General features: G+C 47.5%; 2 protein-coding genes across 9 annotated transcripts in view; one reads left to right on the forward strand and one right to left on the reverse strand.

The window, feature by feature from the left end:
• Nucleotides 1-8,594, forward strand: part of SVOP (SV2 related protein) — a 70,207-nt gene extending 61,613 nt beyond the window's left edge. For 2 of the 8 annotated variants that reach the window (XM_073790231.1, XM_073790229.1), the window contains one exon: nucleotides 54-1,365. In XM_073790231.1, coding sequence (XP_073646332.1) covers nucleotides 54-183 — 130 coding nt within the window. In that variant the 3' untranslated portion in view covers nucleotides 184-1,365. The other 6 variants (XM_073790232.1, XM_073790230.1, XR_012325221.1 and 3 more) reach the window with 5 other exon arrangements.
• Nucleotides 8,457-21,923, reverse strand: DAO (D-amino acid oxidase). The gene is made up of 10 exons (XM_033837082.1): nucleotides 21,730-21,923; nucleotides 20,262-20,376; nucleotides 18,949-19,025; nucleotides 18,237-18,302; nucleotides 16,399-16,453; nucleotides 15,062-15,166; nucleotides 14,098-14,180; nucleotides 10,635-10,752; nucleotides 9,810-9,908; nucleotides 8,457-8,588 (listed from the first exon to the last, which is right to left on the reverse strand). Exons 1-10 carry the CDS (start codon nucleotides 21,921-21,923, stop codon nucleotides 8,457-8,459), a joined length of 1,044 nt encoding a protein of 347 aa, XP_033692973.1.
• Nucleotides 21,924-24,239: the final 2,316 nt, after the last annotated feature.

Genomic DNA, 24,239 nt, shown 5'->3' on the forward strand with positions numbered 1-24,239 from the left:
GTACCCTGAGCCTCTGCCCTGCCCTTGGTGTGCATTACCTGATCTCATCCTAGCAGCCCATCCTACGAAGAAGTATTGCTTGCAGATGAGAAAACTGAGGCTCAGAAGGGTCAAGGGACTTGTCCAAGGTCGCACAGCTGTGAAGTAGAGGAGCTGGGAATCAAACTCAGGTCTTTCCGATGATTTGGCCGAAAACAATTTGGATGAGAATAAACAGGCCACCATGCCTTAGTGGGAAACAAATGGCCCAGGCCCTGGTTTCTGAGTTGGTTGATTTGGTGTCGTTGCAGAATTTTGCAGCTCTTTGTGTCTTGAAGCATTTCTTTCCTTTTGGGGGGAGCTTGTTTGGGAATCGTTTTGCTTTTTTAATATCCAGTTCATTTTTTCCTGTTTTTATCACTTTTTAAAAATTGAGGTAAAAGTCACCTCCCATAAAATTAGCCATTTTAATTCAGGGAATTCCCTGGTGGTGAATGATTTGGGGAATTCCTTGGCTGTCCAGGGGTTAGGACTCCGCGCTTCCAATGCTGGGGCCCAGGTTCAAACGCTGCTCGGGGAACTAAGATCCCGCAAGCTGCGCAGCGCGGCCAAATAAATAAATACAATTTTAAAAATAAAGTGAACAATTCAGTGGCATGTAGCACATTCACAATGATGGGCAACTACCATCTCTTATCTAGTTCCAAAACATTTTCCTCTCCCCAAAATAAACCTCCGTATCCATTCAGCAGTCACTCCCCAGCTCCCCCTCCTCCAGCCCCTGGGAACCACTGGTCTGCGTTCTGTCTGGATGAATTTTACCTCTTCTGGGTATTTTGTGTAAATAGAATTCCAACACGTGTTTTAGCCAAGTCATTCCGTCCCGGTACCGTTGTGTTTGGCCATTGTACGTCACTATTAACTAGCACTGGTTGACAGCTTGCCATGTGCCTGCATGGTGTCAAGTGAGGCATCTTCTCCTTGGGAGATGGCTACTGCTCTTCTGCCCGTTCGGCAGATGAGGAAATGAGGTTTAGCTCTGCTGCGTGACGTGCCCTGGGACGTAAAGCTAGGAAGTCAGCAGACATGCTGCTTTGGGAGAGATTTAAATAGACTCTTGAGCCTGATGGGGTCTGGGTTCAAATCTCAGCCCCATCCTTAGTCTTTGTATGAACTTGGGTATGCCGCTTAATCCTCTTTGAGCCTCAGTTTCTCCCTCTGTAAAATGGGGGTGGAGGACATACCTGATAAAACTGTCGTGAGGACTCCATGGGAGTCCAGTGATAAAGAGGGCTTACCAGAGGGCCTGGCGTTCTCGATATTATCTGTGTGGTTGGTGGTGCCTGTGCGTCAGAAGGGATGCTCTCACCGGCGTGCATCTCCCTCCCCCCAGGTGATGCTGGAATCGTCCGTGTACCTGACGCTGGCGGTTTACAGCGGCTGCTGCCTCCTGGCTGCCCTGGCCTCCTGCTTTTTGCCCATTGAGACCAAAGGCCGTGGACTGCAGGAGTCCAGCCATCGGGAGTGGGGCCAGGAGATGGTCGGCCGAGGGATGCACGGCACAGGTGTTGCTAGGTCGAACTCGGGCTCTCAGGAGTAGTGACTGATGGGGGGCTGAGCTGGTTTTTGAGGCTGTAGAGAGCGGGGAGCTGCTGGAGCCCGGCTGGGGCACCTATCGTCACTGCCCACGTCAAGAACTCACCCAAGGGTGCCACCTGGACCAACGAGGTTTTGTGTCTTGACTGTTTTCTCATATTTATCAAGATCCACCCGGGGCTGGGGAGGCATCTGCTCTGGGGGGTTCTCCGTATATGTGTGTGGGGGGTTGTTAATAACCTGTGGATCTGCATGGGAAAACTGCCACCTCAGCAGTGCCTGGTGACGCCGGTAGCCAGCTGGACACCATCCAGAGTCAGCCGGTCACAGCCTCGGTGAACAACAACCGAAAGATCTTTGTAGATACACTCCAGGCCGGGACCCCTGTGAGACCTGCCACTCACCCGCTGGACCTGTTCTTAGGTTTCTCCTGCTTCCCCGGCCCCAGGCTTTCTTCTTTGAAATTGCAGGTGACCTGGGTGTGGCCTGAGCAGCTTTTTCTCGGGTCTGAGAAATGCTCCCAGGGAAGGGGCCCCTCGCTTTGCCTTCCCAGGGCTGAGTAGCGGAGACTCTGGCCGATAGACATGCATTTGAACTTGAGCCGTGTGCCTCCACCCGGCCCCCTCTTGGAGTTGCTGTCTCTGGCTCCGGGGGATCCAAATGTGGCCACGAGGACAGCTGGGCTTGCACTAGATGACAGCCTCAGAAAGCTTTTAGCCCCAGGAATTGGGGATGGAGGCAAAAGGGAGGTGAGAACCAAGCCCACGACCAAAGCAGGGCCCTCCCCTTCGGAAGCAGCAAAAGTCGCGCCAGGGAGCTTCTTTTCTGGCCCCCTCGTTGGTCAGGCTGATTGGTGACTCTTGGGGCAAGAAAACAGTTAAGTCAGGTTTCAGTGCTTTGGAGTTTGAGCGCGGTAGGTGGCCAAACGGACCGAGAAGCAGAAAGATGCTCCCCCCAGCCACCTGCTCCCGTGCGGGCCAGGGGACCAGGAATCCTTCCTCCCTGGATTCTCTGCCATCCCTGCTGTCAAGGGGTGGCTTGGTCTTTCCATAGAGGCAGCTCCTGGGGTTCCAGCAATGGACCCCACGGCATGGATACCATGGGTAGGGAGGAACGGGCGGGCCCAGATATGTGAAACATGTACATTTTCAAAGAAAGAGAAGGGAGGTCAACTGGATTTGGGGGTTGGCCTCCAGAGGAAGGGCTGATGCTGTGTCTCAGCAGACAACATCCACCTCCAGGATTTGGTTTCCACGAGCCTTTTCCCCGCCAGGAAGGCGGGACCTTAGGGAAGGAGAGACGGAGATGCCAGATCCCATCAAAGGCCAGAGAAGACTGACCGTCTGCTTGGAGGTATCTGCTTGAAGTGAACATTCCAAGGAAGCCAAATGTGTACGTTCACCTTTATTAAAACATGTTGGTGATGGACGTTGCAAGAGTTGAAGTTTGTTCGTTTGTCACAACGTCCTAGTGATGGTTCAGCTTAACGGTGTTGCCAACTTTATCCATGTAGGGTAAGCTCAGTGCTTTCATTTGCTTTAATATGACAGTCTTTCCAGCAAGGGGGAAAAGGTGCACAGTTGCCGGCCAACTTTGAGTCTGTTGGAAGCAACACTTGCTTCTAATGGTGTGGAGGTCGCAGTGGGTGACTTCTTCAGGCCCAGGTCCTAGATCGACTGCAAATCCTCCCACATCCCTGAATATATGTACTGCAGCCCTCCAAGCCCAGGCAGTCAGAGGGGGCAGCGTGGCAGAGCTTCCTTTCTCTGACACCCACATCTCCCTGGACCATGAGTGGCTAAAGCTTTAATTATTTCTGGTCTGCTGAGCTCTCCTGGGCAACTAAGAGCCTATGCTTGTCTTTTTTGCCTTCCAGCTGGCCAGACACTGCCGGATGAGCAAGTCCACTTGCTTCACCCTCAAATAACCTGGAGGATCCGGGGGCTGCCGTGGGGAAGGAGGGCTTGGTGCACAGAGATGTTTTCCAGGGGCTGGAGTAAAGAGGCTTGTAGTTGTGGGTTTTCTCTTGTTGAGAAAATGAAAGGTGAAAACTCTTGGCCTTCTAAATTGCCTGCCCTTGTATAAAATCGATATTATTGAATGATACAAGAGCTGCCACAGAAGTTGCCCAAACCTCTGAAATGCGTGAGACCTTTAGCTGAAGACCTTTGTATCTAATTTTGAACTGTCCAGAAGCTCCCCTTTTCAGTACTGGAAATGTCATCTGTTTCTCTCAGTGTTAGGAAGGATTTTAGAAAATGGCAAAAGATGTTCCGTGTCGCTAGGGTTATATGGTTTCTTTCTTTCCCTTCAAGTATGCTCAGGAATAAATGGGATGTGCTGGCAGTGAGATAAAAGAGGATCTTAGAGATGGGCTTTGAAATGAATATGGATGTGCATTATTTTTAAATAATGTTAAGCAACAGAGAGGCTTGAAGGATAAGATCATCCCTTGGTTACTATAGTAAGCATCAAAGGAGTGGGATAACCTTGAGCTGCAAGCAACAGTAAAACCTACCAATAGTAGTTTAACCCATTAGAATATTAAGTGTTCACTTGACAACAAGCCCAGAGTCAGAGAGTTCCAGGGAAGGTTCAGCAGCTCAACAGTGTCATCAAGGACCCAGCTTCTTTTTGCCTTTCCTCTCTGCCGTCCTCTGCATGTTGCCCGTTGACCCTATGTGTGAAACCTCATGGTCACAAAATAGCTGTCAAAGTGCCAGGCATCAAGTTTTTTTCCAAGATGTTAGAATGGGGAAGGAGCAGTCACAGAAGGTTTTCTTTTTAAAGGGTCTGTTGTTTTTGGTTGGAAAGGGAAATCCCGCAGCAGATTTACCATTGCTTTGCACTGGTCAAACCTGGGTCGCATGCCCATCCCAGCCTACGATCTCCCACAGGATCAAGAGATACCCACAGCCTCTTGAACACAAAATTGAGATTCTGGTAGAAGGAAGACAATAGTGGTGGGATGGGAGATAGTTGAGAGAAACCTTGACAGAGTTCTCATCAAGGCTGTTTTAGTTGCAAGGAATAGAAATTGTACTCAGATTAATTCAAATCAAGCAGTACAGCTTTAATATAAGGCTGGGAACAGTAGTTAATTTCCTGGGGACTATAAATGCGGGAAGCGGAAGTGTAAGGAACACCAGGAAGAGGGGAAGGTTGTGGCAGAGTATGGGACATGGGGGGCGGCTACGACTCAGCTCCAGTTGATTTTGTTGTACCATAGAATCGCCTGATTTTCAAGACAAGAATCTGGATTCTTATGTGAAATCTCCGAATTTTAGTATGTTAGCTCAATTTTTTTAAAATTTTATTATGTTGGATTGTTTGAATGTTTGAATGTGTGGCCCCAATAAAGTTCATCTGTAGGCCAGATTGGGTCGACGGGCGACCAGTTTGCAGCCTCTGAAAGGTTAGAACGATCGCTGAAATAAAGGGAACGGGACCTGGAGAGCCACCAGGGCCTGAGGCAGCCCTCTCTCTGGGTCCGTGGCCCTGGTTTCTGTCCCTCTCTGCAGGCTGGCTTGCTACTGACCCCTCATGGCTGCTGCATATGCCTGACTGACTATGCATATAGCTCGGGCTCACCGGGGCTCAGCTCTGCAAACACATCTGACTCAGCTGTTCAGTGTCCCGCTTCTAAAGTCTCAGGAGAGAAAGCTGATTGGCCCAGTTCAGTGTTGGTTCCAATCCTGGTCCAATCAGTTGGGTCAGGGAGAGGTGGGATCAGGAGGCACGAACATGGCAGCTTTGGCCGTGACAACTACTGGTGGCACAGACAATTAATGGTATGCCTAGAACCCACAGCAGCACATAGGTGAACTTTGGAGTCTGTTCATTATAAGTGTATTTTGGGTCATGGCATGGCATGTGGTCAGTATACATGGAGTATCCACCACGTATCGGCATGATACTTAACACAGAGGTTGCGAAAAAGAATTGAGACATGGTCCTTATCTTCATGCACTCACAGCGTAGTGGGGGGAACATAGATGGGTGGGACAGAGATTGATACGGGCGCTAATGGAGGGATGCAGAGTATTGTGGGAGGCACACAGGATGCCAATTCCAAAGCTCTAGAACATTCTGAAGCACCTTCCAGCTCTTCAAAGATTCGGTGGTTACAGCCAGATTTAGTCACCGTTGGTACTTTACTATATTCTGATTCCTTGACATTGGAACATCTGGATACATCACGTGTAATCATTCTAAATTAATCAAGAGTATTTTGATGATGAACCACTTCAAGTACCCCTACCCCCACCATGCCAGAGAACAGAGCGCTTCCCAGATTCATCAGTAAGAACACAGTTCCACCCGCAATAGCATCAAAAAGGATAAAACGCTTAGGAATGAATTTAACAAAAGGAGTGCAAGACTTTTGCAAACTACAAAACATTACTGAAAGAAATCAGAGAGAGACATGGAGAGACATTCCATGACCATGGATCAGAAGACTTAAAATTGTTAAGGTGTCAATCAGTACTCCCAAAATTAACCTTATAAATTCAACACAATCCCTGTCGAATTCCCAGCTGGCTTTTTGGGGCAGAAATCAGCAAGCTGATCGTAAAATGCATATGGAACTAAAAGGACCCAGAGTAGCCCAAAAATATCTTGAAAAAGAAGAGTAAAGTTGGAGGACTCACACTTCCTGATTTTACAACTTAACTACAAAGCTACAAGTAACCAAGACAGTGTGGTCCTTGTACAGCAGAAACTAACACAACATTGTAAAGTAATTATACTCTAATAAAGATGTATTAAAAATTAAAAAAGACAGTGTGGTCCTGGCATAAGGGTAGATATACAGATGAATAGAATAGAAAGGAGAGTCTAAAAATAAACCCATACATTTATGGTCAATTGATTTTTCACCAAAGTTCCAAAACAATTCAATGAGAAAAGATAAACTTTTATAAACTCAGCAAGCGGCCGAGCATTCATTGTAAATATGGTTGTAGATCACCACTGGGGAAGGAGCAGGAATGTTAAGTGAAGAAGAATGAAGACATCAAGGCAAATGTCCTACAGCGCCATGTGGATTGCAGACTTTCCCCATGTTCCTTCTATTCTGAATTTTGGGATGGAATCAAGAGGAAACCACATTGCAAAGAGGTCTTTACTATTTACAAAAAGGAGGGTCACTTTGGGTCTGAATAGAGACTTCCCTGGCCATGTTTTTTTTTTTTTTTTTTTTTTGCGATAGACGGGCCTCTCACTGTTGTGGCCTCTCCTGTTGCGGAGCACAGGCTCTGGACGCGCAGGCTCAGCGGCCATGGCTCATGGGCCTAGCTGCTCTGCAGCATGTGGGATCTTCCTGGACCGGGCCACGAAACCACGTCCCCTGCATTGGCAGGCGGACTCTCAACCACTGCGCCACCGGGGAAGCCCTGGCCATGTATTTTTGTGAGTTCACTGTGTTCTGGGCCCTGTAGTGTTCCTGCTGACAATGAACCTCGAGTGGTAAGGGTCACTTTCCCTGGGGAATTTTAGGATAGGCAATCACTTTAGTCAAAAATGGTGTTCCACTCCAAGCACCAGGAAGTGTCCCTGACTCCAGTCTGGTGAGAGTCCCCTGATCTTGGCCCAAATGTGGCTGTGAGGAGGAGAGACCTGGTTCCTTTACAGTGTGTTTGCAGTAGTTGGGGAGGAGGCCAACCGATTCCTCCGTAACTATGTATTTCCCCCCAACCTGGGATTCAGTGTTTCATGGTGGTTGAAAGTGAGCCACTGGAACCACATAATTTCTGGCCCTGAATCTCCATTCTACCCCTTCCCAGCTGCTGGCCTTGTATTGCCTCTCTGTGCCTTGGTCTTCTCACCTACGAAATGGGAATAATAGATACTTCCGGGGGGGGTGGGGGTAGGTTGTAAGGAATAAATGCATAATGTTTGTAAGAGTTGAGCACCGGTAGCCCGTTAGAATGCAAAAAATTATAACTGTAATAAAAATAATAATTGTTATTATTATTAGGGCAGGAATTCTAAGATCTTGGCTCTCATACCCTGCTTAGCTTAGGGCCAGCCAAAATCTTCATGGCATATGCTCCATGAAGAGCCCATCAGGTGAGATGACATGGATATAGATGGCATGGGCCCATCAAGACCCGCTCACAGCACATAGGGTGTCACTGGTCCCAGATGCATGAGGAATACTAGGCTCTGGTTTTTACCAAAGCCCCGGAGAGATAAAAATTCACCTCAGAGGCTGAGGCAGGTAATTAGGGATGAAGATGCTAAGGTGCCGTCTGGGCTCCTTCAAAGCTCTCAGAAACATCTGGAAGCCTGTTTGCTACCCCAGAGTGTGCTAGCCGGAAGGTAAGGGACACGTTCCATCTGCTTGGTGAGTTTAGTTATCTATAAAGGGGTTCCTTTGGGGACAACCCCCAAGGGGTCCTCCTCAAGGGTTACATAGTGCCCGTGGGGCCGCTGAAGCCATTAGGAGTGCTGGATGTGGAACAGGCATCCCATGTTGCTAGTTCAATGGCTCTCCTCTTCTGTCTTCTCTATACCCCAGTTCTATGTATAAATTCCTGCAGTGAAATCTGATACCAGTTACATCAAGTGCATTCTGTGGCCTTAGGGAACCAAGGTTGCAACAGCCTCCATCACCCAGATCTCCCTCACTCGGGGCTCCCTCACACTCTCCCTCGCTCAGAGCTCCTTCGCCACTTGGATATTCTGAGCTTTCCTTCCTCTGAGGACTCATGGGATAACAGGACTCTCCTTCAGGAATTGACCCCGTGGTTTCCTCTCACCTTGTGCTTCTTGCAAAAAGGAGTCAGGTGGAGTGGGGGGTTAACGATGGGTGCGATGATTAGTTGGCTGAGGGGAGCAGGGAGTTTTTGTGGGGGAGGCGGAGGTCACTGGCATCTTCAGAGGTGGGATGGTGGCATCCTGAGCAAATTCCTTTCTTCCAGGATTTTCCCAAAGATCTTGGCCACCTCCAGGGCACAGCCCCAGTGGATGGTGAGCCCATAGCCTCCGTGGCCATAGTTGTGGATGACCTGGGAGAGGCAAGAGAGAAGGTCCCTAGAAGATTCAGGAGCTTCCTGAAGTATCCTAGGTAAGCCTGGTGGTACCAGAGCTCCTCTTGGTACCATCCCTGGTGGGATGTGGGAACCCCTGGAAGGGTAGTCAAGGGGAGTGTTTGGGGAGTTGGAGGTCAACACCCTAGACTCCTCTTCTGTTTAGGAGGCAGACCTGCTTTAAGCACTCAACACAGAAAAAGTAGAATCACCTGGAACCTGAGGTCTGCGATTCCCCCACCACGTCAAGTTATTTGAAGTTCCCTAAATCACTTTCCTTGTTCCCATCCTGCTCCAGACAGGATGTTAATAGGTAGACTCTTCTACCCACCAAAGAAAAGAAGGGGCGCTGTATGGATGGACCCTGGAGAGAGGCAAGACGCTAGGGGGGTTTTTCAAAGCTAAAACCATCAGCAGGGAGTTCAACTCTATCTGTGACTCTCCCCCCAACCCCACTGCCATACACACACACACACACACACACACACACGTACATGCACATGCACACACACACATACACGCACACACACACACACACACACATGACCTCTCTCCAGACAGACACACAACCCTCTCATGACACATACACAAAACTCTTCTATACAGCCCACCTCCAAAGGATCAGAATAAAGGAGGAAGGGTGACCTAGATTCCTTCAGCCCAGGACAACCCCTGCCTTTTCAATAAGGCCAGTTCCTACCCCATGAGACAGGACACGAGAGGGGAACCCAGAGAGATGATGGAGCAGTCACAACGTGGACATCTGGGAAGTGGCTCTGGACTCAGATTCAAACCACATCCCAGCCTTGCCCCTCACCACTGGTCTGATGTAGGCAAGTTGACTTCCACTTCTGGGAACCCCAGTTTGCTCATCTGAAGCATGGGGTGAACAGTCCCTATCCCAAAGAGCTGTAGGGGAGATTCAGTTAGGTCATTCGTGTTATGGACACAAAGCATATGCTCAATAAAGTCCCCTTTTCCTTCTATTCGACCACAGGCTCTAGTAAATCGAGGCACTGCCCTCTATGTAAACTTGAGCAGGCCCTTTACCATCACTGAGCCTCAGTTTCCCCATTTATAGAGGAGGGGATATTAGCCACCCTGCCCCCACCTCAGGTCAGCATGACTGTTCCCCCGAAAATGCCAGAGACTTCTTAGGAGTTGGGGGATGGCATTGCTTTCCTCGCCGGGAGAGCATACCTCTGTGTTTGAAGATCCAACATGAAGCTGTTCTCTTTCTAGTCGAACCTGGGGGCGTACTGGCCGGAAGCCAGTGCATTCACTAACAATTTTTGCATCCTGGAAAGAAAATTGTTGGTAATTCATCTCTGGATTTTATTTTTTTCTGATGCCATTTTTAGGTGATAGAGAGTTAACTTTTGGAACTTCATTACCGTCACCACCACCAGCACTATCATAGTCACTTTTGTTAATTACCACTAAGATCATCACCACCTTTATCGGCCACCAACATCATTACTGTACTACTACCATCTCACCACCAGTTCTATCAACTATCCCATCTTTATCAGTCACCGTCCCCACCAGCCACCACCATAATATCGCCTCATCACCATCATTATCACCACTCTCAGCGTTTTCATCACCATCAACACTAACTACTACTTCCATCCTGTCTTCATGACCATCACTATTGTTACCACCACTAGCAGGCAGTTGTGAAGACTGAGATTTCTGCAACAAATACATCTGCTCCTTGTGAAGACAGACTAAGGTGTTTAAGGGATGTCACCTCAAGAGAGAGCAACTGTTAGCCATGACCAGATAGGTTTCATCAACCCGCAGCAGGACTTCCCTGTACATTGTCCAATTCTGGTATAATCCAGAGTCCCGTGTTGGAATTATCTTGCCCAGTTATCCCAGTCACGATATCTTCCCATCTTCAAGTGTCCTTTTGATCATCAGGCTGCTAGGATCCTGGTCTAGGGCACTGATATCTCTCCCCACCTCACCTTCAGTGTGGGTTCCAGTCTGCAGCAGCACTGATATCTCTCCCCACCTTACCTTCAGTGTGGGCTCCAGTCTGCAGCAGCCTTCCCAAATGGTGTTGTGGTCCTGGATATTGTTTGTCTCACTCCAGTTCCCCAGCTGGAAGATGCCTCCAAGAGTCACTGCCTGGATCCTTGGTAAAAGTGGGCAGGGTCAAGGATGAAGGAAAACAAAGCCTTTGAGATAACGGGGGGAGGGTCATTGCCATGCTCACCCTTACCACCATGTTTGCCTAAATCAACTTCAACATTATCATCCCACAGGTGTCAAAAACAAACTTATGGTTACCAAAGGGGAAACATAGTGGGGAGTGATAAGTCAGGAGCTTGGGATGAACACACACACACTACTATATATAAGATAGATAACTAACAAGGACCTACTGTGAGGCACAGGGATGTGTAACCTATTGTGTAGCAATAGGTTATTGCAGACTACTCAATAGTCTGCAATAACCTATATAAGAAAAGGATCTAAAAAAGAATGAACATGTATATGTATAAATGAATCACTTTGCTGTATACCTGAAACTAACACAGTATTATAAATCAACTATACTCCAAAAAAATTAAAATATTAAATAAACTTTAAAAACATTATAATCTCTGCTCATAATACCGTCAAAAAGAATAAAATACCTAGGAATAAACCTATGTAAGGAGCTAAAAGACCTGTATTCAGAAAACTATAAGACACTGATGAAAGAAATCAAAGATGAAACAAACAGATGGACAGAAATACCATGTTCTTGGATTGCAAGAATCAATATTGTGAAAATGACTAGACTACCCAAAGCAATCTACAGATTCAATGCAATCCCTATCAAATTAACAATGGCATTTTTTACAGAACTAGAACAAAAAAATCTTAAAATTTGTATGGAGACACAAAAGACCCCGAATTGCCAAAGCAATCTTGAGGGAAAATAACGGAGCTGGAGGAATCAGACTCCCTGACTTCAGACTATACTACAAAGCTACAGTCATCAAGACAGTATGGTACTGGCACAAAAACAGAAGTATAGATCAATGGAGCAGGATAGAAAGCAGACATAAAGCCATGCTCCTATGGTCAACTAATCTCTGACAAAGGAGGCAAGGATATACAATGGAGAAAAGACAGTCTCTTCAGTAAGTGGTGCTGGGAAAACTGGACAGCTACATGTAAAAGAATGAAATTAGAACACTCCCTAACACCATACACAAAAATAAACTCAAAATGGATTAAACACCTAAATGTAAGACTGGACACTGTAAAACTCTTAGAGGAAAACATAGGAAGAGCACTCTTTGACATAAATCACAGCAAGATCTTTTTTGACCCACCTCCTAGAATAATGGAAATAAAAACAAAAATAAACAAATGGGACCTCATGAAACTTAAAAGTTTTTGCTTTTAAGCAAAAGCAAACTATAAACCGCAAAGGAAACTATAAACAAGACGAAAAGACAACCCTCAGAATGGGAGAAAATATTTGCAAACAAATCAACGGACAAAGGATTAATCTCCAAAATATATAAACAGCTCATGCAGCTCAATATTAAAAAAACAGACAACCCAATCAGAAAATGGGCAGAAGACCTAAATAGACATTTCTCCAAAGAAGACATACAGATGGGCAAGAGGCACATGAAAAGCTGCTCAACATCACTAATTATTAGAGAAATGCAAATCCAAACTACAATGAGGTATCACCTCACACTGGTTAGAATGGGGATCATCAGAAAATGTACAAACAACAGATGCTGGACAGGGTGTGGAGAAAAGGGAACCCTCTTGACTGTTGGTGGGAATGTAAATTGATACAGCCACTATGGAGAACAGTATGGAGGTTCCTTAAAAAACTAAACATAGAATTACCATATGACCCAGCAATCCCACTACTGGGCATATACCCAGAGAAAACCATCATTCAAAAAGACACATGCACCCCAATGTTCATTGCAGCACTATTTACAATAGCCAGGTCATGGAAGCAACCAAAATGCCCATCGACAGACGAATGGATAAAGAAGATGTGTCACATATATACAATGGAATATTACTCAGCCATAAAAAGGAATAAAGTTGGGTCATTTGTAGAGAGGTGGATGGACCTAGAGATTGTCATACAGAGCGAAGTAGGTCAGAAAGAGAAAAATATCATATATTAACGCATACATGTGAAATCTAGAAAAATGCTACAGAAGAACCGGTTTGCAAGGCAGAAATAGAGACACAGATGTAGAGAACAAACGTACGGACACCAAGGGGGGAAAGCGGGGGTGGTGGTGGGGGGATGAATTGGGAGATTGGGATTGACATATATACACTAATATGTATAAAATAGATAACTAAGAAGAACCTGCTGTATAAAAAAAATAAAATTCAAAGAAAAATCACTGCAATTGCCATTGTCATTACCATCAAACACCACCATCTCCACCATCACCATTAACATCACTGTCATCATTGTTATCCCTTCTAATGTACAGCATAGTAATGATAGTTAACAATACTGTATTATATACTTGAAAGTTGCTAAGAGAGTAGATCTTTAATGTTCTCACCACACCCACAAAAAAACTATAGTTATGTGAGTTGATGGATGCATTAACTAACCTTATTGTGATAATCATTTCACAATATATACATATATCAAATCATCATGTTGTACATTTTAAATGTACACAATGTTATATGTCAATTATATCTCAATAAATCTGGGAAAAACATTGTCATCTTCATCAACAACATCATCTTCACTACTGCCTTCTTTGCTACCATTAATATATCATGATCAATCCCATTCACCATTTCCACCACCACCATTAGCATTGCCATTGATACCATCATCTCCGCCACACCACTAACATCGCCATTGAGGCAGTCAGCACAGTCACAACATTAACATGGCCTTTGAGACTGTCATCTCTGCCATATTATTAAAAGTCATCATTGATAAGTGTCATCTTCATCAGCACCAACTGCCACCCCGAACTCCCACTCACCACCACCATCAACACTGATCTCCTCTGCTGTAACAATACTATCTCCACTACCACCATTCCTCTATCCACATTATTATCATCATCAACCCCATCACCACCACCATTATTGCCATTCACAACACTGCTGGTGTCACTGCCATCACATCCACTACCTTTGTCTCCAGCATCACCGCTACTGTCATCCCAGATTATGTTCAAGATAGAAGCCAGGAGCCCAGGGGAATTCCCTGGTGGTCCAGTGGTTAGGACTCTGCAGTTTCACTACCGAGGGGCTGGGTTCGATCCCTGGTCGGGGATCCCATAAGCCGCGCGATGTGGCAGTTAAGGCTGAGTCCTGCCTTCCCACAGGTTTAATGGCTCAACCTCACTTAAAAGCATTGGAGGAAAAAACCTGAAAAGACTTAAGAAAGAGCCCTGGAGCAGGCAGCGGGGGCATAAAAAGAGCAGGAAGGTGCTCCCTCTTCTGCCCTACAATATCAGATTTTTACCCTGGGATGATGTACGGGGACTTATAGATGCCTCTCTCTGGGTCATGGGTGATAATGAAGTGCTTCATCCATGGGGCATCCACCTGTTGATTGAAGACAGAGAAGTCTCATCAGAAGAGTTAAATCAGTGGGCTCCCATCGCCTGCTCCCCTCTATGACCAGATGTTCTGACAGCAGTGGCAAAGTCATTCCTTAGCCCTCAGTGACCCCTCTGTCCCAAGTCTGCACCAGACTGCTTGCTTTTGTGGGAAGAGCTGCCCTGATTGAGAGCACCCCAGTCCCTGGAGCATCACACATTCTCATCCACAGAAAAGCCCAACACGTGTAAATGCACGTCTACATTAGCCCACCTCGGGAACACACATACCTACGAATGCACTCCAGTACTCACAGGGGCACACACACGCACACATGCCCACGAATAGGCATGCCTCAGACACATGCACACACACACAGTGAGAGGTGGTGTGGAACAATGCTTACACACCTGGGCTCTTAAACCAGGTTACCTGTTCTAATCCCAGTTCCATCACTTACTGTGATGTGAACTTGTGCAAGTTAGTTAATTCCTCCGTGCCTCGGTTTCCCCATCTGTAAGATGGTGATGGTGATGTGATAGAACCCATCTCAAAGGGTTGCAGTGAGGATCAAATTAATTAACACAATGAAGTACTTGGATCTGTGCCTGGCACTTAGTAGGCATTCCATAAATGTTTGCTCTTTTTATTATGGCGGGCATATGCAGCTTCCATACACACACACACACACACACACACACACACACACACACACACACACGCTTTACTATTAAGAAGAACCCCGCCCAAGAAAGAGTATGTTTGGGAGGGTCATGTTTCTTGTTTCTTTAACATGCAAATTCCCTGAACACTGGGGGGTTCCTCTGACAGATGTTCCCCGATTCAGCCTCTATCTTTGGAAGCTCATCCCTCACCTTCAGACTCACCTTAATGGTCTGCCCCCGGCCTGGCTGCAGCAGGGGATCTGGTTGCAAAGCCCCAGCCCACACCCCAGTGCAGTTGATAATCACATCAGCGTCTCCTCTTGCCACCTGGTAGCAACCAACAGGGCAGGTGGGATGGAAGGGGATGAGGACCTTAGTATCCCTTGCATCCTCCCCAGCCTGCAACTCTCTGCTCCCTGTGCAACAGCCAGGAGGGGACTCAGTGAGGAACCCATGGACCTGCCTCCAAATTCCGCTCTGCCATTTACCTACTGTGTGACCTCAGAAATGTCCCATCACCTCAAGTTTCAGATCAGATTCCTTAGCTATAAAATGGGGCCGGTAACATCTGTTCATAGTGTGCTGTGAGGCTCCAGTATGACTCTGCCTAGAAAAGTGTTTGGAAAAGAATACTACGGAAGGGGGAAACCTTCTTGGAACCTTCTAGAAGAAGTCAGAAAGGACACAGAGATAGTCTTCTCCCTCCTTCTGACTCCTTTTTATTTCATTCTCTTGTCTTCTGCTCTGCCAAGACATCTGAGGAAGGCACGTTGGAAGCCCCAGCTCCGTGCATTCTATGGGAAGCTCCACAGCTCAAGGATGTAGCACATGGGCACCCAAACTCCCAGCCCAGCCCCAGTGACCCCCTCACAGGTCAGTGCTGGGTCGCACTGCTATTTTTCATGAACCAGTGTTTGCCACACTGGGCTGTGAGCCCCTTGGGATTGAGAACTGTGTCTAAGTCAAGTATGTATTCCAAGTGCCCCTCAGGGCTTGACCTAGAGCAGATGCTCGTACACGTTAGTGGCTGCAAGTACAAGAGTCTTCCATGTGCCAAGCGCTGTTCTGGGTACTGAGATTGAGTGAGGTCGTACAGCAAAGCTCCTGGTACCTAGCCAGTACCTGCTGATGGTAGCCGCTACTGTCATTATTATTGATAGTGGCGTCACTCTGGAGGTAAGTCAGTGGAGGGCCTTGACTTTGTAGGAACATCGTCTCAAATGTTGATAAGAAGCCACCAAGCATCTGGAGTTGGGGGTGTGGTATAGCTGATATTGAGAAAAGGCAGCCAGCTCTCTGGCCCTAAAACTCACTGAGGCTCAGGTATAGATATAGCCCCCAATGGCCACCATGATCCCACTGCCCCTTTGCTTCTGACACCAACATCAAGGCAGAATGCCTGAGTCCTTCTGGGATTAAAAATAGACCTAGAATCTGGGACAGACCTCAAAGGGATGCTAGGAGCCTGAGAAGGGGCCCCCCAACCCTGCAACAGGAAGCAAAGGCCTCCCCTCTTCTCCTCTCTCCCACATCCAGCCCCTTCCAGCCCGGCAGCTCACCTCCTCAAAAGACTCCACCTTCCTTAGGAGGAATTTCACTCCTCTCTCAGTTAACCTGGGATGATCAAACACATAAAAAAAAAATCCAGTATTCAGTTCTCTGTCCCATCCCTGCAAGAGGATGGCGTGGGGGACATTTCCCAAAGAACCTTTTGTGGGTGTTAGTCCCACAGGATGCTCCTTGAGAAGATGGCTGTGTAGTCCAGTTCATGAGCACCTTGATGGACTAGTGGTCCACGAAATGTCCCTTGGGAAACCTGAGATGGTCCAAGCCCCACGTTGGGCAGATGGAGATGGGAGAAGGGCCTTGCTGAAAGTCATACAGTGAGTCTATGATGGGATTAGGACTCAAACCCAGGCCTCTGACTACCACCACCCTGCTTTGTATTATCAAAGGGAGTGAGATGCAGGGTGGAGGAGGGGCAGGGTTGGGACAAAGCCCAATTGCTTCTTTATCTGAAGCAGAGCATGAGGAAGGAGGTGGGCTGGGGACACCCACCCCCTCCCTAAATTTCACAGAGAAAAAACGTATGTCACTATTAGAAATATAGTAGAAACATTAAAAGAATCGGAAGTAAACCACATGCGAGCTAAAGCATAACATCAGGATTATTTTATCCACATGGTTTCCTCAAGATGGAAAAACCGGGAGCATTCTTTCCTGGAAGGGGCTGGATAAGAGTCATAAGTGTCCCAAGGTTAAGAGACATAACCATGTTTTAATACAGTGGTTTCCAAACCTGGCTGATAGTTACAATCACTCAGGGAACTTCTTACAATACAAATTTCTGAGCCCAACTCCAGAGAATCTGATTCAGTAGATATAAAGGGAGGTCCTGAAATCTATATTTTTAAAAACCTCCCCAAGTCATTTGATAAAAGCCACCATCCATTCCAGTTTTTTTTTAAATCTTACTAAAATAATAATATATAGGAAATATATGGAATCTTCCTTAATATGCATATATGTGAATATGAGTACAAATTGTATCTTTCAAGCTAATGTTTGCTAATTTAGAACACTACAAGATTCCTATCAACATAAGGAACAAGACAGGGACATCCTCTATCATCTGTATTAGTTAGTGTTATTCTAGAGGTACAACAATTGGACAAGAAAAGAGGTATAAAAATAAAAACTGGACTCCCCTGGTGGCGCAGTGGTTAAGTATCCTCCTGCCAATGCAGGGGACACGGGTTCGAGCCCTGGTCCGGGAAGATCCCACATGCTGCAGAACAACTAAGCCCGTGTGCCACAACTACTGAGCCTGCACTCTAGAGCCCGTGAGCCACAACTACTGAGCCTGCGTGCCGCAGGTACTGAAGCCTACGTGCCTAGAGCCCGTGCTCTGCAACAAGAGAAGCCACCACAATGAGAAGCCTGTGCAACGCAATGAAGAGTAGTCCCTGCTCACCGCAGCTAGAGAAAGCCCGCGCGCAGCAATGAAGACCCAATGCAGCCAATAAATAAATTAATTAATTAAAATTTTAAAAATTAAAAAAAAAAACCCAACTTATGTTTGTAGATGATGTAAATATATCTGGAAAACTTAAGAGAATCTATTTAAAGCTATTACACAGCCATCACAGATTTTAGTAAGGCTGATAATAAATACTGTATCACATGTAAAAAGCTTCCCAGGTGGTTCCAACAAGGTGTGGAAGCCACTGTCTTAGTGCACAGAGGCGGTCAGGAACAAGGATAGCTCCCACCAAACCTAAAGGTTTTCATCAACATTTGGGGTTGGTCAATATAAAGACAAATCCCACGAACCATCATCCACTACAGCTCTGGTCCCTGGGAGGTGCTTTCCTCAAAGTGAAGCTGAAAATCTCACCTTTCGGTCAGCCACTGCAGATACTTCCTTCCCTCCAGAATCAGACTTGTGTTGAACCAGCCATAGCTAGAGTCACAGGAGGCAAACGGTGGGAATAAAGGATCAGAATCACAGCTCTATGTGAAGGCTATCATATGGAAGTGGGAGCTGTCACATTCTTTGGGCCCCCAAAGGGTGGAGCAAGGACCACTGGGTGACATTCAAGGAGGAAGTGGTTTTCAGCTCGAAGCAAGGGAATATTTTCTATCAGACGAAGCCATTCCTGACATTGGGGTGTGCAAGTGGAGATTATTGTGCATCTGTAGAGAGGGTTTAGACATGGGGTGAGGTGAAGAGAGGACCAGAGAGGCATCAGGCTATGGTGAAAAGAATAGAGGGGTTTGGACTGGGTTGCAATCCCATTCTGGTCACTTAGCTGTGTGACCTGGGGAAGTGACTTGGCCTCTCTGAAGCTCAGTTTCCTCATCTACAAAATAGGATAGTGTTATGGAACTTCGGGGCTTGAGATCTATGATTCCGTATCCCCTACCTCCCTAGTCTAAGGTGCAGTTTGGGTGGGTGGGCTCTCTGAAAGAGCTGGACGGAGCACTGGGAGACCAGAGTATGGGGCTCTAGACCAGGGATGGAACAGGAGATTTGATGCCTCCATCTTTCGGACAAGTCTATCTGAACTGTGGGGCCTCCGCTCCTTCACCCATGGCAGTAACCTTACCTGTAATCGGGAAACATGTCCAGCTCTCTCGGAGTCAGCTTCCGAAATCCCAGAACTACATCCTTCCAGTAAGGGTCCTTTAGAAGAAGAGAAGGCGGCACAGGGGTGGATGAACATCAATAAGAATGATAATAACAAAAACTTATATAATGTTTTCTGTGTGTAAGACGCTGTTCCAAGCATTTTACTCATACCAATCCAATCTTTACAACAACCCATTGAGGTAGATACTATTTTTAGTTCCATTTTGCAGATGGACCCATTGAGGCTCAGAGAGGTTAAGTAACTTGTCTAAGGTCACACAGCTAATAAATGGTGGAGCTGAGATTCAAACCCACACAGTTTGGCTTCAGAGTCCATGTTCTTAACCATGATGCTATATGAAGGGTAAGAATAAGGCTAAGGATGAGTGATAGGGTAAGGGTCATAAATAGGGGAGAAAAAAGGGGCGACAGTGAAGGTCACCAAAGGATGAGAGTGGGAGGTAGCAGAGTGGAGGGTCAGACAACCTGGGGGGAGATTTTGGCCTCACCACTGACCACTTTGAATTCTCTGAGACTCAGTTTTCTTATCTGTATGATGGAGCTAATAATCACTCTTGGAAGGTAACAGATAATGAAAGTAACGCCCTTAGCACAGTGCTAGACATTGAATAAGCCTGGGAGAACTGGCGTGGGATTCTGGGCACCCAGCCGGACCACCCTCTCCAAACAACCTGAGAACATCCCCCATGGCTTTGCCTTTCATTCGAGCTGGGTTCAAATTCGAGCTTTGCCACTTAAAGCTTTGTGAGCTCAAGTCAGTTACCCCAATTCTTGGAGCCTCTAGTTTCTCATCTGCAAAATGAGGACCATGATAGCACTTAACTTCCTGGTTATGATGAAAATTTAATGAGTCATTAGTTATAGAGTGGTTAGGACAGGGCCTGGCACATAGTAAGTACTTTAGAAGTCTGTGCCAGGGTGAGTCTTTTAGTCCATCTTGATGGAAAGTCCTGGAACCTCCAGGGGAGCAGGAAACCTTTTGGCTTCAGCGTCAAGTGCCTCCCACTCCAGGATGTGTGTGTATTTCACCCACACCACTCAAGAAGGGCTAGTTTCCCTGGTTCATCAGAAGATTCTTTGGTCTCTGCCAATTTAATAACAAAGTTGAAAATGAAAATGATTTTGAAAGCAAAAATAGAAATTAAAGTAAACCTGTTTTGAACACAGGAGACTTTGCCTAAGAGGCTCAAAGTACCACCCCCCCCCCCACCCCCTGGTCTCTGATCAAGGCTCTGCCCTATGGTTTATGGTCAGGGACTCCTCACTCACCGGAACGGCTTCACGGAAGAGGTTGTAGCCTGAGACTGGGGCCAGGCCCATGTCTGCAGCGTTGGGAGAACCGATGTGGCTCAGGAGATAGTTGAAGGTCTGCTGGTTCCAGCGCCTAGAAGGATCCCCCAGATCTCAGTCACCTAATGAAAGCTCCAAGGGTTGGCTTGCATGGGGCTGTGATCAGGTTAGTGGGATGTGTCCAGATCTAGAAATCCACCACGTTCACTCTGCAGTGCCCCAAATGCTACGGGTCTTCCCCCTCCCCAAACTTTCTAATATTTTCCCATTAATAGGATAGAGGAGAGGGGTAACAAAGGATGCTCCATCAACATAGGGAACAGTCTTGTGGTTGCCAAGGGGGAGGGGGTTGGTTGGGGGAGGGATGGAGTGGAAGGTTGGGGGATAGCAGATGTAAGCTATTGTATACAGAATGGATAAACAGCAAGGTCCTACTGTATGGCACAGAGAACTGTATTCAATATCCTATGATAAACCATAATGGAAAAGAATATTAAAAAAGAATGTATATATATGTATAACTGAATCACTTCGCTGTAGAGCAGAAATTAACATTGTAAATCAACTATACTTCAAATAAAAAAAAAAAAGGATGCTCCATCAAAAGTATTTGGAGCCTACCTCTGGCTTGGGATCACGTAGCTACGAGTTTAAATGAAAGCTTTGACTGCTTTGGGGACTGTGAACCCCGTGGTTCAGGCTCACTCTGGACACCCCCCACTGTAAGTGCCAGTGGCAGGCATCACTTACTCTTCTGAATACTTTCTCTCCCCTCCCTGGGCATACAGCTCAGCAACATTTCCTAGACTCCCTTGCAGATAGGTGTGACCATGTGGCTGCGTTCTTGCCAACTGACCCTAACGTCTCCTCCCAGGTGGTCCTCATGCTGTGCTCCTTCTACAGGCACTGGTCCGTGGCAACATCGGAAGCCACAAGGAGGATGGCAGAGCCATGAGATGGAAGGAGCCCGGGCCCCTGAATTGCCACCTACTGATCAGGAATACTGGTTTTGGAATTTATGGGCATGAGAATGAAACTTCTGTTTGAGCCGTAACTCATTTGAGGGTTCCTTTGTTGAAGCAGCTGGTGGTTTCTAAACTGACAATGACCTCTGCCACTTTGCTAAACTTGAACATCCATCCACCCACTTAGAGGCATTCCTGATGGACAGATGCATTGAGCATCCCAGCCACCCAGTTTAGGTGAGGGATGGAGACAAAGTCTCCATCTGTCTGGCACACATGGCTTCTCAGCCTTTCAGTCACGATCAAGTATAGCATCTGCTGGCCCACAGCAGGGACAATATTTATGCGTATTGTCTTTATAGCATGTCAGGCCAGAGCCTCCACAAAAGGTTGTAATTGGTGACGGAAACCCTGAGAGGGAACATCCTCTCTGCAGACTCAGCCCCTCTGGCCCCAGGCCACCCTCTGGGACCCTCACTCACGCCTCCTGTGGGTTGCTGGGCTCGGAGAGGTAGGGCTGCCAGAGGCCAGCAGCCACATCAGTGTTGGTGAGCGGGGTGAAGCGTTCTGCATAGACCTTCACGTCCAGCGACTGCAGGACCGAGTGGTAGCGCTCATGGATGCAGAGGGCGGTGGACAGCCCGATGACGCCCGCTCCGATCACAACCACGCGCATCGTGCCAACCTGCGGGGGGAAGTCAGGGTTGAGGCATGCCACCACCACCATCGCTACCGTCCACTGACGGCTTAGAAGATGCCAGACACCGCCCAGCCCTTTTTATACTTGATTCCCTCAGTGGCCCTTACACATGGGAAAATTGAGGCACAGAGAGGCAAAGCAACTTGCCTAAGGTCACACAGCCAGTAAGCGATGCAGCTTTCTCTGGGGACTCTCCTCGAATACCCTGTCCCCAGGCTGGGGAAAAAAAAGGGCCCAGCAGCGTGCCTGGCCAGCTGTAGTCTGGTTAGTCTAATGGTTAGGAAAATGGGCTTCAAATCTCAGATCTCAGCTCTGCTCCCTGCTGGCCATGACTTTGGCCAAGATGCTTCTCAAGCCTCAAATTCTTCTTCTGGAAAATGAGAAAAATAACTCATGCCCCGGAGAGTAGATGGGAGTTTTCCACAAGATGGCAAACGTAAAAAGCTTAACACAGTGTCTAGTGCAGAAGAAGTGACTTCCTGACATTGCGGAGCACCTACTGTGTGTCAGCCCCTGCACTAAGCGCTTCCCAAGCGTCATTTCGTCTAAGTCTCTCACATTCTTAGAAAGTAGGGGCTGGTGTTATTGGCCCCATTCTACAGATGAGGAAACGAAGGCTCAGAGAGGTGGAGTAACTAACCTGAAGTCACACAGCCAGTAAATGGTGCTGCCAGGATTTAATTTTAATTCAGGTAAACTTGATACACACTGCACGCCTAGTGTGTGCTAAGCTGGCCGCTAGTGGATGCAGCTGTGAGCCAGTCAGATGCAATGTCTGGCCTCAGAGCTCAGATCTTCGGCACATCCCCTCCAGGCCTGCCTTGGGGTGCTTGGCTGGCTGGGTCCTCAGAAGTTTAGAAGACCTACCAGCTTTTGACCTTGAAGCTGCTTGGGACTGCACAGCAGGGAAATATTGTGCAGGCTCCTGCTAAGGCAGAACAAGGGGACTTTTTGTGCCCGGAAGGGCCAAATTCAACTTTCCCTCCTCTCTGCTCACAGCTCTCCTCCCACAGACCTCGCCTCCTGGCAACTGCGGCCCATGGCCCTGAACGGCAGGACATTCTCAATATGTCCTAGTTTTGTAAAGGGGGAAATGGCTCCAGCGCACAAGAACTGGACTCTGTTGGGGTTTCAGCAGCCAAGTTGGAGATAAAACCAAAAAGCGGAAAAGCCTCGTTCCTCTGGGTGATTCTGCTTCCAGACTTGAGCCTGGGCTTAGTTACAGGGGGACCCTCTCAGAGACCCCTCACCTCCTCCCCCATCCTTTGCCTCAGGAGATGCAATCTCCTCAGCTGTGAAATAGGGTTAACCCCATCTCATGGGGTCAGCCTGAAGGTTAAATGACTAGCCTGGTCAAAGTTCCTGGTACAGGGCCTGGCCTCAGTCTGTGGTGGCCTCCTTCTGTCCCCTAGCACCTTGAAAATAACAATGGGAAAAACACTGGCTGTGGAGGAGAGGAGAGGAAGGAGGGAGAGTCAGACCTGGCTTCACTGCCGGCTTGCTGTGTGACCTTGGCCAAGTTACTTCCCTTCTCTGGGCTTTCTGTCTCTGCATATCCTCTGGAAATTTGACCACTTTTTTTCTTTTTTTTGTGGTACGCGGGCCTCTCACTGTTGTGGCCTCTCCTGTTGCGGAGCACAGGCTCCGGAAGCGCAGGCTCAGCGGCCATGGCTCACGGGCCCAGCCACTCCGCGGCATGTGGGATCTTCCCGGACCGGGGCACGAACCCGTGTCTCCTGCATCGGCAGGCGGACTCTCAACCACTGTGCCACCAGGGAAACCCTTGACCACTTTTGACATTGACAGTAAGAAGGCAGGAATAGAGGGTTTTCCTGTATTTTCCAAATTCCCCATAATGAACCCAGGAGGCGGTGTGGCTTGGAGAGGTGACAGTAACAGCCCAGGCTGGGGGTTAGACAGCCTGGCTCTGGCACACACCAGCTGTGTGACCCTGGGTAAGTCACTTCACTTGACTGAGCAAGAGGTTTCTGAGCAGGGAGAAAGAGACTTCAGACCGAAGCCATCACATGGCACGTCTCCAATAACAAGGCTGTGGCAAAGCCTCTGGTTAGAAATGGTGGCACATGCCCAAGAGAAGATCATGACGGGGGGACCCAGAGCAACTTCTAGAACCAACTGGCCAAGACAAAGAGGGACAGGTAACAGCATAGGGCTCAGTTTCTCCAATGTCTAAAATTCTAAAGATAAGCAAGATGGCATCATGCAGAAGGGGAAACTGAGGTTCACAGAAGGGGAGCCACTCAGTCAAAGTCACATGTTTGTGATCAAAAA

Source organism: Tursiops truncatus, chromosome 13 (assembly GCF_011762595.2).
Source record: "Tursiops truncatus isolate mTurTru1 chromosome 13, mTurTru1.mat.Y, whole genome shotgun sequence".
NCBI lineage: Eukaryota > Metazoa > Chordata > Mammalia > Artiodactyla > Delphinidae > Tursiops > Tursiops truncatus.

Bases quoted from the DNA above. Each gene is read 5' to 3' on its own strand.
- DAO (XM_033837082.1), bottom strand. From the start codon at position 21,923: ATGCGCGTGGTTGTGATCGGAGCGGGCGTCATCGGGCTGTCCACCGCC. The intron at 20,377-21,729 runs GTGAGTGAGGGT...GGATCCTTCTAG, and splicing joins CCCAGCAACCCACAGGAGGC to GCGCTGGAACCAGCAGACCT. The intron at 14,181-15,061 runs GTGAGTCTGAAG...TTCAATCAACAG, and splicing joins GCCGGGGGCAGACCATTAAG to GTGGATGCCCCATGGATGAA.